The 14,775-nt window shown below is 42.2% G+C and overlaps 1 protein-coding gene across 1 annotated transcript in view; it reads right to left on the minus strand.

Moving 5' to 3' along the window:
• Window positions 1-14,775, minus strand: part of VPS8 (VPS8 subunit of CORVET complex) — a 252,427-nt gene that overhangs the window by 104,302 nt on the left and 133,350 nt on the right. Inside the window, exon 28 of the mRNA XM_069733555.1 lies at window positions 5,429-5,500. Within this exon, the coding sequence (XP_069589656.1) occupies window positions 5,429-5,500 (72 nt within the window). The remainder of the gene's footprint in view (window positions 1-5,428; window positions 5,501-14,775) is intronic.

Consider the following 14,775-nt stretch of genomic DNA (forward strand, 5'->3'; position numbering starts at 1 on the left):
TCTTTTTTGTGGCCAAGAAGGATGGTTCGCTGAGACCTTGTATAGATTACCGCCTTCTAAATAAGATCACGGTTAAATTTCAGTACCACTTGCCGTTGTTATCTGATTTGTTTGCTCGGATTAAGGGGACTAGTTGGTTCACCAAGATAGATCTTCGTGGTGCGTATAATCTTGTGCGTATTAAACGAGGCGATGAATGGAAAACTGCATTTAATACGCCCGAGGGCCATTTTTAGTATCTAGTAATGCCATTCGGACTTGCCAATGCTCCATCAGTGTTTCAGTCCTTTATGCATGACATCTTCCGAGAGTACCTGGATAAATTCCTGATTGTATACTTGGATGATATTTTGATCTTCTCGGATGATTGGGAGTCTCATGTGAAGCAGGTCAGAATGGTGTTTCAGGTCCTGCGTGCTAATTCTTTGTTTGTGAAGAGATCAAAGTGTCTCTTTGGTGTTCAGAAGGATTCATTTTTGGGGTTCATTTTTTCCCCTTCTACTATCGAGATGGACCCTGTTAAGGTCCAAGCCATCCCTGATTGGACTCAGCCGACATCTCTGAAGAGTCTGCAAAAGTTCCTGGGCTTTGCTATTTTTTATCATCGCTTCATCTGCAATTTTTCTAGTATTGCTAAACCATTGACCGATTTGACCAAGAAGGGTGCTGATGTGGTCAATTGGTCTTCTGCTGCTGTGGAAGCTTTTCAAGAGTTGAAGCGTTGTTTTTCTTCTGCCCCTGTGTTGTGTCAACCAGATGTTTCGCTTCCATTCCAGGTCGAGGTTGATGCTTCTGAGATTGGAGCAGGGGCTGTTTTGTCGCAGAGAAGTTCTGATTGCTCGGTGATGAAACCATGCGCCTTCTTTTCCAGGAAGTTTTCACCTGCTGAGCGAAATTATGATGTTGGCAATCGAGAGTTGCTGGCCATGAAGTGGGCATTCGAGGAGTGGCGTCATTGGCTTGAAGGAGCTAAGCATCGCGTGGTGGTCTTGACTGATCATAAGAACTTGACTTATCTCGAGTCTGCCAAGCGGTTGAATCCCAGACAGGCTCGTTGGTCACTGTTTTTTGCCCGTTTTGACTTTGTGGCTTCGTACCTTCCGGGCTCTAAAAATGTGAAGGCGGATGCCCTGTCTAGGAGCTTTGTGCCCGACTCTCCGGGTTTATCTGAGCCGGCGGGTATTCTCAAAGAGGGAGTAATTGTGTCTGCCATCTCCCCTGATTTGCGGCGGGTGCTGCAAAAATTTCAGGCTAATAAACCTGATCGTTGCCCAGCGGAGAAACTGTTTGTCCCTGATAGGTGGACGAATAAAGTTATCTCTGAGGTTCATTGTTCGGTGTTGGCTGGTCATCCTGGAATCTTTGGTACCAGAGAGTTAGTGGCTAGATCCTTTTGGTGGCCATCTCTGTCGCGGGATGTGCGTTCTTTTGTGCAGTCCTGTGGGATTTGTGCTCGGGCTAAGCCCTGCTTTCTCGTGCCAGTGGGTTGCTTTTGCCCTTGCCGGTCCCGAAGAGGCCTTGGACACATCTCTAGGAACTTTATTTCAGATCTTCCCGTCTGTCAAAAAAATGTCAGTCATTTGGGTGGTTTGTGATCGCTTCTCTAAGATGGTCCATTTGGTACCCTTGTCTAAATTACCTTCCTCCTCTGATTTGGTGCCATTGTTCTTCCAGCATGTGGTTCGTTTACATGGCATTCCAGAGAATATCGTTTCTGACAGAGGTTCCCAGTTTGCTTCGAGGTTTTGGCGAGCCTCTTGTGCAAGGATGGGCATTGACTTGTCTTTTTCCTCGGCTTTCCATCCTCAGACTAATGGCCAGACCGAACGAACCAATCAGACCTTGGAAACATATCTGAGATGCTTTGTTTCTGCTGAACAGGATGACTGGGTGTCCTTTTTGCCTTTGGCTGAGTTCGCCCTTAATAATCGGGCCAGCTCGGCTACCTTGGTTTCGCCGTTTTTCTGCAACTCTGGGTTCCATCCTCATTTCTCTTCAGGGCAGGTTGAGTCTTTGGACTGTCCTGGTGTGGATACTATGGTGGACAGGTTGCAGCAGATTTGGACTCATGTAGTGGACAATTTGACCTTGTCCCAGGAGAAGGCTCAACGTTTTGCTAATCGCAGACGCTGTGTGGGTCCCCGACTTCGTGTTGGGGATTTGGTTTGGTTGTCTTCTCGTCATATTCCTATGAAGGTTTCCTCTCCTAAGTTTAAACCTCGTTTCATTGGTCCGTATAGGATTTCAGAGGTTCTTAATCCTGTGTCTTTTCGTCTGACCCTTCCAGATTCTTTTTCCATTCATAACGTATTCCATAGGTCATTGTTGCGGAGATACGTGGCACCTATGGTTCCATCTGTTGATCCTCCTGCCCCGGTTTTGGTGGAGGGGGAGTTGGAGTATATTGTGGAGAAGATTTTGGATTCTCGTGTTTCAAGACGGAAACTCCAGTATCTGGTTAAGTGGAAGGGTTATGCTCAGGAAGATAATTCCTGGGTCTTTGCCTCTGATGTCCATGCCCCTGATCTTGTTCGTGCCTTTCATATGGCTCATCCTGGTCGTCCTGGGGGCTCTGGTGAGGGTTCAGTGACCCCTCCTCAAGGGGGGGGTACTGTTGTGAATTCTGTGGCAGAGCTCCCTCCTGTGGTCACAAGTGGTACTTCGGCTGATTCTATGAGCTTCCGTTGGTGGAGGAGACTGGTACTGCGGCTTCTGAGTTTCCTTCCTCAGGTGTTGTGGTGAAGTCGTTAGGTGCTGCTCTATTTAACTCCACCTAGTGCTTTGATCCTGGCCTCCAGTCAATGTTCTAGTATTGGACTTGTTTCCTCCTGGATCGTTCCTGTGGCCTGCTGCTCTGCATAGCTAAGTTCCGCTTTTGTTATTTTGTTTGCTGTTTTTTTCTGTCCAGCTTGCTTATTTGTTTTTTCTTGCTTGCTGGAAGCTCTGGGACGCAAAGGGTGTACCTCCGTGCCGTTAGTCGGTATGGAGGGTCTTTTTGCCCCCTTTGCGTGGTTGTTTGTAGGGTTTTGTGTTGACCGCAAAGTTACCTTTCCTATCCTCGCTCTGTTCAGAAAGTCGGGCCTCACTTTGCTAAAACTATTTCATCTCTACGTATGTCTTTTCATCTTAACTCACAGTCATATGTGGGGGCTGCCTTTTCCTTTGGGGTATTTCTCTGAGGCAAGGTAGGCTTATTTTCTATCTTCAGGCTAGCTAGTTTCTCAGGCTGTGCCGAGTTGCATAGGGAGCGTTAGGCGCAATCCACGGCTGCCTCTAGTGTGGTTGGAGAGGATTAGGGATTGCGGTCAGCAGAGTTTCCACGTCTCAGAGCTCGTTCTATGTTTTTGGGTTATTGTCAGGTCACTGTATGTGCTCTGACTTCTATGTCCATTGTGGTACTGAATTACCTGATCATAACACACCACACCTCAAATCAACTCCAGGCCTTTTATTTGCTCAATTGAGAATAACATAACGAAGGGATTGCCCACACCTGTCCATGAAAAAGCCTTGGAGTCAATTGTCCAATTACTTTTGGTCCCTTTAAAAACAGGGTGGCACATGTTAAGGAGCTGAAACTCCTAAACCCTTCATCCAATTTTAATGTGGATACCCTCAGATGAAAGCTGAAAGTCTGAACTTCAACTGCATCTGAATTGTTTTGTTTAAAATTCATTGTGGTAATGTCTATAACCAAAATTAGAAAAATGTGGTCTCTGTCCAAATATACATGGACTTAACTGTATACTCGAGTCATTAAGTTTTCCCAGTTTTTTTGTTGCAAAATTAGGGGTCTCTGCTTATACCCGGGTCGGCTTATACTCGAGTATATACGGTACTTATTTTCCCCAGTGTGTATATGTATAATAAAATATATATACATGTTGTGACTGAAAACCAGGGTGTACAAAGGGCTTGAAACGCGTAATAACTCCCATTTCTTACAGTCTTGCCTAGTCTTTTTATGGCATAGACAATGATGAATATGTTTTAATGATTTTGGAATAAACCTTGATTTTATTTACTCATGCGTGCTGGATCCTCTACCACCTATACACACACACACACAAAAAGGCAAAATCATCCCAAACTCTACTGACCAACACAATATGTGCTGCAGGAAGTGAGTGGATCAGAACATGCGTGGAAGAATATTTGTGTCTCAGCCCTTGAAATCCACATTATTAGTGATTATTATTTGCTGTTGGTATATTTCATGCATACCCAGCACGTATGGACCCACTGACCCAAACAGCGATTCTATCCCGTGGTGCTTGAACCTGTATTTCTTAGTAAGTAATGAGAATACTCTCTAAAATTAGAAAGAAGCCAAAACAACTGGTTTAGACTTTTTGGATTCAAAGTGGTTGCCCAGTTTAAAAAAAATGCATTTTCTTATAAGATATGAGTGAATTCTGAGTTAAATGTTAAGCATCTTCATCTTGTGATGAGAGCACAGCAGTGACAAGGAGTCTGTGGCACTGGAAGAAGAACTCTCCTGTGTTATAGGCGGTCCATTGATGTGTGATACAACCTGGTGTGGTGATGCCAGGTTGTATCTTTGTGGGAGGTTATCTCCCGTTTACCTTCTGTGACCCAGTGATTTCACCATATATAGGTTTCCCATTAGCCATTGTTTGGGCTCGCCTCTTTTTACTTCTGCTTGGGACATATTGTTGTGCCTACTATTGTTTTGTTGGCCTGGCACTGTGTGCATCCTGGCTTACTATTTTGGCACCGTCCCGCTATTTACAATTTTGCGCTGTACCCCATGAGCCATTTGGGTTAATTTTGGGTTAACTTATTACACTGTATTATGGTCCGTTTTTCCTGTGTGTTTTGATGGTGCTTATATGTTTTTAATTATGTTTTTATTGTTTATGGTGTGTTTTTTCTTTGATCTGTCAATAAAATCAGCTTGTATTTTATGTATTTTGTTGCTCATTAATTGCAGGTGTGCGACTTGTTGCAGTAATGCTTTTCTCTTTGGATTCTCAGTATGGACCACAATGCTGTACTAACTGCGAGTTTCCTGACCAGACCTTACTCCCTCATACACATATAAAGCTCCAAGTTCCAGTTGGGAACCCCCAGGACTATCCAGGCACTGCGGTCATTTTACAGACTGATATTTGCCTGTGTGAACTTAGATTATACAAGGTAAGCGCAAAAGTCAATGAACCCGGGAGAAGATGCCATCATTGGAATCACCCTACATTTCTGTAGGCTGTACGTGGGGAGGTATGCATGAGGAGGGAAATGTGTAACCATACATATCTGGAGAGTAGATAATCCCAATGCATTGTGCGGCATTAAATGCTTGGCCAAAGAAATCCATGGTAGTGTTACAGGATACAATCTTTGAGGAACCTAGTGCCATTAGTTTAGTAGCGGCCAATGTAGAAGACTCCTACCACCACTCACATACCTTCAGCAGGATGTCCACTATCCTCTGTTGGTGCTCCACGGCTTGTTTATCATTGGTAAAATCTTCAAATGTCTAAAACACAAAAATAACCCTCAGCACATGTGTTAGCAAGTCTCCCGTCATCTATAATCACTTCTCTCACTGAAAATCTGCTGCAGAGGAGTGAAGAAAGTCTAATGAATGCTGCGTGAAGAGTCCTCCCCCGACTTCTCCCATGCAGATCATTCATCTGTTATGCACAGCATATATTAGTGGTTAACCGAGCGCTCTCATACAATCCTCATCACCATCCATCACCAATATGTGATATCCATCACTCAAATATACGGAAATACCAAGATACTCCCGTTTTCCTCATCATTGAAAGGACATTATACTTAATGGCCACTTCTTTAGAAACACCTGGCCTTTCACTTTCCTGTATGGAAATTAGACATTTCAAGAAATCAAGTTTTCCAAGTTGAGCAAGTTCAAATGAGGTTTTAGCATCAGAGCTAAAAAATATCCGGGGTCGAATTTCAGAAACTATCACAGTGTGGAGAAAATACATAAAAATAAAAGTGGTGTGATTGAAGAAAACAATGTAGAGAAAGTGGATCCTGTGGGTGTAAACAACTTCTTAGTGTGCTTCCAATGAAGACTAGAGGTCCGGCTATCGTACAATAAGCCATTCAATACCATAATCCAAGGAACAGGACTGGTATGATATTCCTTCACAAAGAACTCTTCATGTCTTTGCCAATGTGATGTCTCGACCCATTTCCAGCTTTCGTTGCGTCCAAAAAAAAAAAAAAAAAAATCAGAACTCATTGCTGAAGTAATAAACCGCCATCCCAAGCCTCCATTACAGTCTTGCTCTGTATCATGATAGCCTTTGAGACATAGTGTAAGGTCAATGAAGAGACTTTCACGAGTGAACTTCACACTGGTCCTACACATAGGATTATTATGGGGTGGCATGATGTACTGTAGTCGGACCCCTCTAGTCTTCACCACAGGTACACTGACAGCTTAACGTTACATTGATTTGGTGGAACCAGTGGTACGGCCATTGCTCCAAAATTTCCCATGAGCCGTTTTTCAACACTACAACGCTGGGCTGTATGTTGCTCGTGTGACTGAGCAGCCTACAGAGTCTCCATGTGCCACCATGGCCTGCAGCTTCTCCAGACTTGTCTCCCCATTGAGCACATTTGCAGCATCATTGGCTGACAAATTCAAAAGGGAGATGCCAGTAGTGGATCTTGATGAATTTCCCAACTGCATTCAGTGTGGCAGAACACTCAGACAACCATTAATAACTTTACTGATAGCAGCCAAGGCATGCAAGTGTGCCGATTTCTGCGTGAGGCTCTCATACTCAATATAGAACAAATCAAGATGTTATGGAAAAATAAAACCATTTTCATATCGGTATCAGGTCTATACATCCTGTGATTTCCATAATAATACCATAACTTTTCCTTCTTGGTGTTACAACTTCAATGTCACGGAATGTAGATTACACTGTATCCCTCACCTAAATATTGACCAGCAAATTAACTTCGTAAGATCAATGTACATAGAGTTTTGATATTTATCCCTGGATGAATGCATTTTCTAATTTAAAAGGTTTATATTACATCAGACAATCTTTTAAATGTTATTAATATATAGGAAAATGTACTTCCTATGGTAAATTAGAAATTGGTACTAAAAAGTTATATTTCTTACGACAGGCCAGAGAATTCATACACAATGTGCAGATAAATGGCAGGGTAGGAGTTAAATCAGATGGTAAAGGTCCAAAATTATGGACTTTGAAGATCATAGAATCCTGGAACACATCCATTTAATTATTGATCGCTCATCCTAAACCATACTCCCAGTGTTGTACATATGAGAGCTACAATGTGATCGTCTGGTGCAGAACACCGTGTATTATCCCATGTAGCACACACCTATAGAGTGGTGTGTTTGTAAGAATCAATAGCGGTGCGTCCTATAAAGTCCTATATGTGTAATAAGTAATGAGCCTATACGTATAAAGAGATGATTACTTCATCAGTGGACATACTGGACAGACACATGGCATTTTGCCTGCCAGCTTTCCACAAGCCTGATCATCTGATGTCTTCCAACAACTTAATTATTATTCCCTGTTCTGTTTCCAGATTATGAGCTTGGAGGGAGTTGAATAAACCTCATTTAATTTTGCTCGAGTCTCCCGAGGACTATGCTTCAGAAAAAGAGACTTCAGAGGGGAGAGAGACGCTTGGATTAAATGTCCTCCCTTTGAACTAAAGCCGAGTCGCGGTGTTGATAATAAGCAAGCGTTCCCCAAGCAGATGAAAGCAAAGCATTTGGGGGGCGATGAGGGGACAGATGTCCTGTCTGCACAGCAAGAAAAATAGTCATATTCTGGATAGAAAGGACAAAACGGTGACAATCCTGATACAAGCGGATAAGTGTACTAACACCAGCACCTAATGGATCCCGCACAAGAGAACTTTATCCGATCATGGGAAATAGACACCAACATTTTCTAAAAGGTACCTTTATAAAGATGGAAAATAAAAATTTTCCAGATTTTGAGCGGATTTAACCTGCTGAATTGCAGAGGGTGAATGTGTGCCAGGAAGCTGCGACATTAGCAAAATAGGCAAGAAGATGTCAGCCAGAAAATACACAACAAGATCTGAAATCCATACAAATTGCTGCCGCAGTGATAGAATAGAGCGGTTAAAACCGCATTCACAAGAATAGTATTGCCATTTCTGCAATCCAACATGTCAGAACGTGACCAAAGACAGATAAAAAATATCTGATTGAATGAAAAAAAAAAAAAGTATTTGGGTGTACATTATCAGTCCTGGCAGATCGGTGACAATTGATAGATCGGTGTGGATTCCTTTGCCGTCACCTCCACTGATCACTAGCAAGTGTGTCTCACAATCACCTCTGGGCATAAGACCCCCGGCCAGGAGGGCAAGGATGGAGAGATTGTATTAAACTGCGATCAGCGGGTCTTCACATCCTGAATTTAAACTGCAGGATAATCGTGAAGGAGCGATGTTAAGCTGTTAAGGCTAGTTTCACATTTGCGTTTTTAAACGCAGCGTTTAAAACGCATCCGCAGGTGGTAAAAAAAACGCATGTAAACGCGTGCAAACGCTGCATTTTTTAGACGCATGCGTTTTCGCATGCAGTAAAAAAAACGCAGCGTTTTTACGCGTTTAAATGCGTTTTTCCTGCGTTTGCGTTTTTGATACGCATGATGAGAAATTTCACAAGAGAAAAATCAAGATCCAGACACCGCCAATGGGACTACAGAGGGCGTGTGACCTGACTCTGTGGACCAAAATATGGAAAAATTGTAGCTCTCAAAATGTGGTAACGCAAAAAATATTTTTTGGAATAAAAAGCGTCTTTAGTGTGTGACAGCTGCCAATCATAAAAATCAACTAGAAAACCCACTATAATTAGAAATGGCTAGGGTTAGGATAGGGTTTGGATCCCTAGGGTTAGGGTTAGGGTTTGGATCCCTAGGGTTAGGGTTTGGATCCCTAGGGTTAGGGTTAGGGTTTGGATCCCTAGGGTTAGGGTTAGGGTTTGGATCCCTTTATCACCTTGATGGTGGGGGGTGGCTTATCAGTGCGTAGACTTGTTTTTCTCTATTGAAACGCATGCGTTTAAAAACGCAACCAAACGCATGTGCTTAAAAACACATGCGTTTACATAGACAGCAATACTTTTTTTTGCCGCAAAAAACGCATGTTTTTTTTGCGGCAAAAAAACGCCTCTAGAAATTACTACATGTTGCATTTCCGCAACAAAACGCAAGCATAGAAACGACGCATGCGTCGTCAAACGCGGCCAAACGCGTACAAAAAAAGCATGCATTTTTAATGTTAAATATAGGGAAAAAACGCATGCGGTTTTTTGTGCTAAAACGCAGCGGCAAAAAACGCAAATGTGAAGCCAGCCTATGGCTTGTTTCAGGATTAACTTGACATGTAAACAGGTTGCCAATGACCTGATGAACAAGATAAGAAGACACTAGTTCATTTTGGAAAATATTTAGAATTGAGAGTCCTCAGTGGTTGTTCATTGGGTGAACTGATTTTAATGCAGCATAAAAGATCATGATTTTTGGTGGTGCAACGTTCTGTGTAAACAGGACTCGTACTGCCAAGTACAATGGCAGCCCATGAGCACCGACTGGTGTAGTATAGAGCAAAGTGCATGGCTTACTTTGGCCTGCTCGTGTAAGCAGGCATTGAAACCACTGCTGACCTATAAAAGTTAAAGGGACACTGTCACCTGAATTTGGAGGGAACAATCTTCAGCCATGGAGCCGGGGTTTTTGGGTGTTTGATTCACCCTTTCCTTACCCGCTGGCTGCATGCTGGCTACAATATTGGACTGAAGTTCATTCTCTGTCCTCCATAGCACACACCTGTGCAAGGTAATCTTGCCTTGTGCAGGCATGTACTATGGAGGACAGAGAATGAACTTCAATCCAATATTGCAGCCAGCATGCAGCCAGCGGGTAAGGAAAGGGTAAATCAAACACCCAAAAACCCCGGCTCCATGGCTGAAGATTGTTCCCTCCAAATTCAGGTGACAGTGTCCCTTTAACGATCAGCGATCACATCATTCTGCAGATTGGTCTGTGTAAACGGACCCCAAGTGCCATTGATAAGGTATAAAGTAGCAGATGGAACGGCTGATCAGATAGGCCTGCCAACTCCTCGTTTCTGTAGCCCACAGTACTGGTAATCACTGAGGGTCAGGTGAGACCCACACCAAGCTAACCTCTGTGCACCAAACTGTAGACCATAAACCCCTGTAACTTCCCAATAAGAAAAAAAAAAATAATAATAAAATATTATATATACATATACATATATATATACATATATATACATATATATACATATATATACATATATATACATATATATACATATATACACATACATACACACATACACACATACACACATACACACACACACACACATATATATATATATATATATATATACTTGAAAAACGATGATCCAAAGGCAATGGTTTCATATAAAAGCCAAAATTTTATTAATACATAAATTGATTTAAAAGACACATTCTGCCAATCATTGGGGAAACAGAACAACCGACAAACATCACACCAACACCAATGTCCACGCATAGTGCTCCAGCATACTTAAATTATGGATAACAATATCCAGCGATAGTACATATAGACAGAATACTGGCCGATACCTGCCTCAATGTGCCACTAATTGAGCCAATATGCATACCCCCTAGCACCACCCCTATCAAACCTATCATAGGCCTAAATAATAGAAGGGAACATGGTAATTACCGTATGGAAAAGGGGTCCCCACTGCTGGACACCATGCGTCTGCCCCGACGCGCGTTTCGAACTCCTTTGATAGGTTTGATAGGGGTGGTGCTAGGGGGTATGCATATTAGTGGCACATTGAGGCAGGTATCGGCCGGTATTCTGTCTATATGTACTATCGCTGGATATTGTTATCCATAATTTAAGTATGCTGGAGCACTATGCGTGGACATTGGTGTTGGTGTGATGTTTGTCGGTTGTTCTGTTTCCCCAATGATTGGCAGAATGTGTCTTTTAAATCAATTTATGTATTAATAAAATTTTGGCTTTTATATGAAACCATTGCCTTTGGATCATCGTTTTTCAAGCGTCTATGTAGTAGTTGATGATAGGCTATAGTAATCCGTTATTTACATGGTGACTAATTTATGAATGATTATTATATTACCGTGTTTTTTTGTCACATATCTTTGGTGATTATATATATATATATATATATATATATATATATATATATATATATATATATATATATATATATATATAAAATCTAGTGTAATGTCAAACAATAGCTTGTTCACACGTATAATTTTTGCAGCAAAATATATTTCTAAAATCTCATTCATTCAGTGCATTTTTCCTTGCCTTTTATGAGATGTCCTGTCCATTTTGCCTTTTTTTCTGTAATCTGCATCATGTCAATTTTCTCAGCGTCTTTGCAAAGTTATTAACCCATTCAACTAAATGCATCAAAACCACATTAAAAAAAATGCATGAAAAACATGCGTAATGTATGCACTGCGTGGCGACACCCCAACAATGGAATGTGCGGCAGATTTCACTTAAAACTTTCCAAAAAGTGACATCTGCAGCGCAAACGTGTGAGAGACCTGGACATGCTGAGCAAGTCACAGATTTAACGTTTGCAGCGCTCCCCATAGTCTACTCCCCTTGTTTCAGCAACGAGTAAATGGAGCTTTGTGGGATCTCATTCTCTGGTGCTGGCTGTACTTTGGTGTGGGCTTTCCGTGTGCGATTAGAATAAGGCGCCATGTTCACATGTGTCAGAGCTAGAGTAAGAGTTTACCGCAGAGGCCTGATGTTACATTGTCGCATTACCACATTGTTGCCAGCGGGGTCATTAACAGAAGCATAAGATTGCACTGCAATGGCAGCAACACTATTGTTTGCCAACATCATACCTGCAGGCACTACAAGTAACACACGAACCATACATATGTACAGTATTCAGACCCCTTTAAATATTTCACTCTGCTTCATTGCAGCCATTTGGGAAATTCAAAAAGTTCCTTTTTTCTCATTACTGTACACTCTGCACCCCATATTCACACAAAAAAAAAACAAAAAACAGAAATGTAGTAATTTTTGCAAATTTATTAAATAAGAAAAAATGAAATATCACATGGTCATAAGTATTCAGACCCTTTGCTCAGTATTGAGTAGAAGCACCTTTTGAGCTAGTACAGCCATGAGTCTTCTTGGGGATGATGCAGCAAGTTTTTCACACATGGATTTGGGGATCCTCTGCCATTCTTCCTTGCAGATCCTCTCCAGTTCCGTCAGGTTGGATGGTGAACATTGGTGGACAGACATTTTCAGGGTTCTCCAGAGATGCTCAATTGGGTTTAGGTCAGGGCTGTGGCTGGGCCAGTCAAGAATAGTCACAGAGTTGTTGTGAAGCCACTCCTTTGTTATTTTAGCTGTGTGCTTAGGGTCATTGTCTTGTTGGAAGGTGAACCTTCGGCCAAGTCTGAGGTCCAGAGCACACTGGAAGAGGTTTTCATCCAGGATATCTCTGTACTTGGCCACATTCATGTTTCCTTCAATGACATCCAGTTGTCCTGTCCCTGCAACTGAAAAACACAACCATAGCATGATGCTGCCACCACCATGTTTCACTGTTGGGATTGTATTGGGCAGGTGATGAGCAGTGCCTGGTTTTCTCCACACATACCGCTTAGAACTATCAACAAAAGGTCTATCTTTGTCTCATCAGACCAGAGAATCTTATTTCTCAGTCTAGGAGTCCTTCATGTGTTTTTTTTAGCAAACTATGCGGGCTTTCATGTGTCTTGCACTGAGGAGAGGCTTCCATCGCGCCACTCTGCCATAAAGGCCCGACTGGTGGAGGGCTGCAGTGATAGTTGACTTTGTGGAACTTTCTCCCATCTCCCTACTGCATCTCTGAAGCTCAGCCACAGTGATCTTTGGGTTCTACTTTACCTCTCTCACCAAGGCTCTTCTCCCACGATTGCTCAGTTTGGCTGGACGGCCAGGTCTAGAAAGACTTCTGGTGGTCCCAAACTTCTTCCATTTAAGGATTATGGAGGCCACTGTGCTATTAGGAACCTTGAGTACTGCAGAAGTTCTGTTGTAACCCTGGCCAGATCTGTGCCTTGCCACAATTCTGTCTCTGAGCTCCTTAGCCAGTTCCTTTGACCTCATGATTCTCATTTGGTCTGACATGCACTGTGAGGTCTTATAGTCAGGTGTGTGCCTTTCCTAATCAAATCCTATCAGTTTAGTTAAACAGCTTGACTCCAATGAAGGAACAGAACCATCTCAAGGAGGATCACAAGGAAATGGACAGCATGGGACTTAAATATGAGTGACTGAACAAAGGGTCTGAATACTTATGACCATGTGATATTTCAGTTTTTCTTTTTTATTACATTTGCCAAAATTACTACATTTGTTTTTTTCAGTCAACATGGGGTCAGGGGTTACACTGATGTAAAAAATTAACTTTTTTGAATTTACCAAATGGATGCAATAATATAAAGAGTGAAAACTTTAAAGGGGTCTGAATACTTTCCGTACCCACTGTATATATCTCCCTACATTGTGCAACAAAGCTCCCAGATAAGAATGCCTGATGCTAGCTGTGGCTCCATAATGGCTGCGATGACATGAGAAAGTCATGTATAATGCACAGATGCAGCATTTTCAGCAAATTCCATATAATTATCAGGATATTTTTCCAAGTCAGCAGCTGGAACGTCTCATAACCAAAGATGGACGGCAATAAATATTGTCATACACTGTAGCTCATTAAAAAGAGAAAACAGATTCAGCAACAGCGTAGCAAAAACATGTCACAGTGTCACCGACTAATAATGTAAGCGCCAAAGCTTCACAACAAGGGGAAAGTAGAGGCGAGGAGATTTAGGGATGGTGCGGCTGCCTGACAAGCACTTCTGCAACAGCACACATGTATCTGTAACCAACAAGGACCTCTCAATTCACAGAGCAAATACACCTGCAGATTATACTACACGGTAATGTGCTACATGCAGATTATACTACATGGTAATGTGCTGCATGTAGATTATACTACACGGTAATGTGCTGCCTACAGATTATACTACACGGTAATGTGCTGCCTACAGATTATACTACACGGTAATGTGCTGCATGCAGATTATACTACATGGTAATGTGCTGCATGCAGATTATACTACACGGTAATGTGCTACATGCAGATTATACTACATGGTAATGTGCTACATGCAGATTATACTACACGGTAATGTGCTACATGCAGATTATACTACACGGTAATGTGCTGCATACAGATTATACTACACAGTAATGTGCTACCTACTGATTATACTACATGGTAATGTGCTGCATGCAGATTATACTACACGGTAATGTGCTGCATGCAGATTATACTACACAGTAATGTGCTACCTACCGATTATACTACACGGTAATGTGCTGCATACAGATTATACTACACGGTAATGTGCTGCATGCAGATTATACTACACGGTAACGTGCTGCTTACCGATTATACTACACGGTAACGTGCTGCATACATATTATACTACACGGTAATGTGCTGCATGCAGATTATACTACACGGTAACGTGCGGCATACAGATTATACTACACGGTAATGCGCTGCATGCAGATTATACTACACGGTAACGTGCTGCTTACCGATTATACTACACGGTAACGTGCTGCATACAGATTATACTACACGGTA

This window comes from Ranitomeya imitator, chromosome 7, assembly GCF_032444005.1.
Source record: "Ranitomeya imitator isolate aRanImi1 chromosome 7, aRanImi1.pri, whole genome shotgun sequence".
Taxonomy (NCBI): Eukaryota; Metazoa; Chordata; class Amphibia; order Anura; family Dendrobatidae; genus Ranitomeya; species Ranitomeya imitator.